General features: G+C 36.6%; 1 protein-coding gene across 1 annotated transcript; it reads right to left on the bottom strand.

Annotated features, from left to right (window-relative positions):
* Window positions 1-302: 302 nt before the first annotated feature.
* On the bottom strand, window positions 303-2,276 carry LOC134716900 (ciliary rootlet coiled-coil protein 2-like). The gene has a single exon (XM_063579916.1). The coding sequence runs from the start codon at window positions 2,274-2,276 to the stop codon at window positions 303-305; it is 1,974 nt and encodes a 657-aa protein (XP_063435986.1).
* Between the last annotated feature and the right edge of the window lie 3,800 nt (window positions 2,277-6,076).

The following is a 6,076-nucleotide window of genomic DNA, read 5'->3' as shown; positions in this document are numbered from 1 at the left end:
AATGCTTCTCGTTGTTGGCATAGCTCACATATTAAGGATTATCCTTGTTGGCCTAGCTCACATATTAATGCTTCTCGTTGTTGGCCTAGCTCACACATTAATGCTTCTCCTTGTTGGCCTAGCTCACACATTAATGCTTCTCGTTGTTGGCATAGCTCACTCATTAATGCTTCTCCTTGTTGGCCTAGCTCACACATTAATGCTTCTCCTTGTTGGCATAGCTCACACATTAATGCTTCTCCTTGTTGGCCTAGCTCACACATTAATGCTTCTCGTTGTTGGCATAGCTCACATATTAAGGATTATCCTTGTTGGCCTAGCTCACATATAAATGCTTCTCGTTGTTGGCCTAGCTCACACATTAATGCTTCTCCTTGTTGGCCTAGCTCACACATTAATGCTTCTCGTTGTTGGCCTAGTTCACATATTAAGGATTCTCCTTGTTGGCCTAGCTCACATATTAATGCTTCTCCTTGTTGGCCTAGCTCACACATTAATGCTTCTCCTTGTTGGCATGGCTCACACATTAATGCTTCTCCTTGTTGGCCTAGCTCACATATTAATGCTTCTCCTTGTTGGCATGGCTCACACATTAATGCTTCTCCTTGTTGGCCTAGCTCACATATTAATGCTTCTCCTTGTTGGCCTAGCTCACTCATTAATGCTTCTCCTTGTTGGCCTAGCTCACTCATTAATGCTTCTCCTTGTTGGCCTAGCTCACACATTAATGCTTCTCCTTGTTGGCATAGCTCACTCATTAATGCTTCTCCTTGTTGGCCTAGCTCACTCATTAATGCTTCTCGTTGTTGGCCTAGCTCACTCATTAATGCTTCTCCTTGTTGGCCTAGCTCACTCATTAATGCTTCTCCTTGTTGGCCTAGCTTACTCATTAATGCTTCTCCTTGTTGGCCTAGCTCACATATTAATGCTTCTCCTAGTTGGCATAGCTCACTCATTAATGCTTCTCCTTGTTGGCCTAGCTCACACATTAATGCTTCTCCTTGTTGGCATAGCTCACTCATTAATGCTTCTCCTTGTTGGCCTAGCTCACTCATTAATGCTTCTCCTTGCTGGCCTAGCTCATACATTAATGTTTCTCCTTGTTGGCCTAGCTCACTCATTAATGCTTCTCGTTGTTGGCCTAGCTCACACACTAATGCTTCTCGTTGTTGGCCTAGCTCACACATTAATGCTTCTCCTTGTTGGTCTAGCTCACTCATTAATGCTTCTCGTTGTTGGCCTAGCTCACACATTAATGCTTCTCGTTGTTGGCCTAGCTCACACATTAATGCTTCTCGTTGTTGGCCTAGCTCACACACTAATGCTTCTCGTTGTTGGCCTAGCTCACACATTAATGCTTCTCGTTGTTGGTCTAGCTCACTCATTAATGCTTCTCGTTGTTGGCCTAGCTCACACATTAATGCTTCTCCTTGTTGGCCTAGCTCACACATTAATGCTTCTCCTTGTTGGCCTAGCTCACACATTAATGCTTCTCCTTGTCGGCCTAGCTCACACATTAATGCTTCTCCTTGTTGGCCTAGCTCACACATTAATGCTTCTCCTTGTTGGCCTAGCTCACACATTAATGCTTCTCCTTGTCGGCCTAGCTCACTCATTAATGCTTCTCCTTGTTGGCCTAGCTCACTCATTAATGCTTCTCCTTGTTGGCCTAGCTCACATATTAATGCTTCTCCTAGTTGGCATAGCTCACTCATTAATGCTTCTCCTTGTTGGCCTAGCTCACACATTAATGCTTCTCCTTGTTGGCCTAGCTCACTCATTAATGCTTCTCCTTGTTGGCCTAGCTCACTCATTAATGCTTCTCCTTGCTGGCCTAGCTCATACATTAATGCTTCTCCTTGTTGGCCTAGCTCACTCATTAATGCTTCTCGTTGTTGGCCTAGCTCACACACTAATGCTTCTCGTTGTTGGCCTAGCTCACACATTAATGCTTCTCCTTGTTGGTCTAGCTCACTCATTAATGCTTCTCGTTGTTGGCCTAGCTCACACATTAATGCTTCTCGTTGTTGGTCTAGCTCACACATTAATGCTTCTCGTTGTTGGCCTAGCTCACACACTAATGCTTCTCGTTGTTGGCCTAGCTCACACATTAATGCTTCTCGTTGTTGGTCTAGCTCACTCATTAATGCTTCTCGTTGTTGGCCTAGCTCACACATTAATGCTTCTCCTTGTTGGCCTAGTTCACACATTAATGCTTCTCCTATTTGGCCTAGCTCACACATTAATGCTTCTCCTTGTCGGCCTAGCTCACACATTAATGCTTCTCATTGTTGGCCTAGCTCACACATTAATGCTTCTCCTTGTTGGCCTAGCTCACACATTAATGCTTCTCCTTGTCGGCCTAGCTCACTCATTAATGCTTCTCGTTGTTGGCCTAGCTCACACATTAATGCTTCTCGTTGTTGGCCTAGCTCACACATTAATGCTTCTCCTTGTTGGCCTAGCTCACACATTAATGCTTCTCCTTGTCGGCCTAGCTCACACATTAATGCTTCTCCTTGTTGGCCTAGCTCACTCATTACTCTTTATGAAATAATACTAATGTGTTTTGATAGACGTTCGCCCTAGAACTGACTGTTTTAGAATTTTAAAACAGCAACTTCAAATGGAGCTCTGCAATAAGATATACAATTATAATATGACGTTTTTCTTTCGCTTTGGGAATATGCTCTACATCCAATAAAATTTATTTGCACATGCGTATGTTGACTACTGCAGAATAACGAATTTTATCAAATTGTCATACATTTAGATATATTTTGTTAATTCAAAACACCTATAAACTCTAAAATGATGCAAATTTTGTTACTGATTCATTTATCATGACTGAAATGTGTTGCATTTGGAAATTGACATACTTGACCTAGATACGACAATCGTTCATGTTGGCTGTTCAAATTCCTCCACTGAAAATGACATTACCGGTCGTTTGCTTGTTTATCAACGACAAAGGGAGGTTCATGGAAGAGCCTATGCAAACGCGCTACACCTATACACATCGAACATAAAGATTACCTTGTGTGCTCTAATCAGAATCGAACTAATTGATGCAAGCTACTACTTTATTGTAGTTTTTAAACATGGGTGGGCATTATATTCGTGTTATTTTAGCCTTCACCGTCGCTCGGGAAAATGATCACGAATGTAATGCCTATTCATTTTAAACCTACAATAAAGTATAGCTTGCATCAATAATTTCTTAAAGTCATAAACCTCAGATTAAACTCAATGGATAGTTTTCTTTATAAAACATATGTACATATATCTTTTTCTGAAGAAAATTCTTTAATTTGTTCATATTTAGAAGAGGTTCACTTTATTTTAATTCCAGGAAGCAATTCCCCGACATATTTTTCCGAATGCAAAGTGACCTCAGAGTGACCCATCTCGAAAAAATCCGGTGATTGCAATACGCATGGATGTTCTTAAAATAAACTATTATTTGATTGTACGTGTTAAACACGTGCTCTGTTTCCATGCATTTTGTTGATTGTTGACAAACAGCTGACAATTGTTAAATTTCGACTTCAAAAAACAAACTTAAATTATCTGCCATATTTTCAAATCAACTCTGACAGATGGAAAAAATAATTGACGATTATATGAAATTTATGCGAAAAAATTATAAAATCGTGCACAAAAGACTAAGTTTATGATGTTTGTATGCATTGGTTCAAGCATTGGAATAACATTTTTTTTTAACGGCCACTCGTTTATTATGACTTTAAATAATTTTCATTATTTTTGTATGAATATTTAAACAGAACTATTAGGGCATATTTTGTAAAATAACATGAGTGTTTATGTGCCAACAGGAGACCGCCTCAGGGTGCGGGATTTTGTTGTTGTATTTAAGACCCATTAGTGGCCGTGGTCTGTTTTCTGCCCTTTTGTTCTTTGTCTCTATGTAAAAACTTTAACATTATTTTTTCAAGACAAAAAATTTATAAAAAGACTCCTTATTGGTATATTAACAGAATAGAAACTTGTTATAACTAATTATCTAGTTGTCATTAGGTCTTTCCACTATTCTGTTGTACTTTTTCTGTAATTTCAAAACTTGATTTGTGGTTTCACAAGATTTTTTGCACATTATATCGAACATTTAAAGTACTTTTGAGACTGACCCTGAGTAGTCGCAGAATTTCTATTGTAGGAGTTATCTCTTCATACACTGTTGTCTTTGTGGTGAGATCTTTTGTGGAACCGCAAATGAAAGCGACACATTTAGTTTATCAAATTGCTCGCTATATCCTCAGTATTTTTGTTAAATGTTGACAGAAGCGATAAGAAGACTCTATATGAGAGTTATTTCTCCTTATGCATTTGGAATAAGTGAAATGCATTTGGATTTGGTAATCCATTAGTGATAGAGACCTAGGGTCTGATAATTTTAGGTCCTTGGTCTAAAGAATAGAAAACTAGGTCAAGGTAAGAGGTCAAAGTCAAATTCTAAATTTCGAATATTCCTTGTTCCTTGATCTCCTATCACTTTTAAAGATGGACTATACAAAAAGACTAGTTCAAAATGCTTGCCTAACTGTGATTACGATAAATGATACAATCCATTGACATCTGATTGTTATTGGACCTGAAATAATTCAATTTAAGGTTAATTGATTATTATTCAAACTTGGTACATTGAGAAGCAATAGGGTCTTTTCAAAACTGTTAGTTGACTTAAGACCTTAAACATATCAACCGGAAGTGACTTTGAGTAAACCGGAACTAGTTTTTTTTTACTTATTTCTGGGAAAAGTACCTAGGCAAAAGTATATAGCGACCATATATATTTTGCAATCCGTGTTAATAAAGCGATCATGTGAGACTAGAAGTGACATTTTTAACCAGAAGTTTACAACTATTTCTCTTATTTCAGGCAAAAGTATAAGGAAACATTTATTTATTGAATCAGTGTGAAGAAACGTATGCTTGGACGCCAAAAGTAATTTTCATTTAATCGAAAGTAGCTTCTCATCTTTTATTTATAAAATTGATGTGGAAAGTCCTTCAATTTCTCTCTAATTGAATACGTTTGATTAAATTGTATACTATAATTGTTTGAATAGATATCGTGATTACGCATTAAAAGTCTTATGACAGAAAAAGAATTGGTAGTATCGGATATCGTATTATACTTTAACAATTAGAAATAATTCTTTATTACTAGTTGTACACTTTTATTAACTAACCTTTAAACACGATTATTATATAGACATTAAAATCATTTCAATTACGTGGTAGTTGTTCAATATTGGTTTTTCACGGATTTTTCTTCCTACTTAAACTTAAAGACAGCAGCAATGATAACAATGATAATTCTTACAGAAACTGCGTTTTCAAAATACACAGTTTTTGTATAACATTTTAATGTCGGCGTCTTTTATCTATGAGCATTGAAGAATTAGTTATTTTCTAGGTCACACCGAATATTTTTGATTTGGTTTATATTACCAAAATTATATACTGAATTTTATTGTATTTCAATTTGATACGTATTTTTCGCAAGAGCGTAACTGCAGATGTCCTAGATACGTTCAAGTCAGCTTGACCTTTTCAATAGATTTTCATAGTTATCGAATTGTTAACTGGTGCCATTTTTCACGTATTGGAATATATCAAAAACTATTCTGTTAAACTTGTCAACAGATAGACATTTTTTCTTATAGATTTTCATTTTTTTTCAAAATACTATTTTGTGTCCAAAAATTGTCAAACTGAGGACAAAAAAATACATTTTAAAGTTTTTCTCTATCTTGTTTCTGAAAATACTAGACTATTTCTGATTTTCAATTAATATTACTGGCTTTCGAGTACACTTTTTTTTATTCTTATCTAAATTAAATGTTAAAGCAGGTTGTTGTTTTAATAATCGAAAGTTTTCCAAAACCTTTATACCGAGCCGATGGATGCCGAAATTCGAACATCGATGTGTTAGCTCAAAAATATTTAAGACTTGCTTGTTCAACGTCCCTTTGTATCTGTAATGGCATTTTTTTGCCAAAATACGAATAGCAGTACAACTATGCTGACAGATCTCAATATCAGAATCTCC

This window comes from Mytilus trossulus, chromosome 4 (genome assembly GCF_036588685.1).
Source record: "Mytilus trossulus isolate FHL-02 chromosome 4, PNRI_Mtr1.1.1.hap1, whole genome shotgun sequence".
Taxonomy (NCBI): domain Eukaryota; kingdom Metazoa; phylum Mollusca; class Bivalvia; order Mytilida; family Mytilidae; genus Mytilus; species Mytilus trossulus.
Note: the sequence above shows the minus strand (reverse complement) of the source record. Positions and strands in the feature narration are given on the sequence as shown.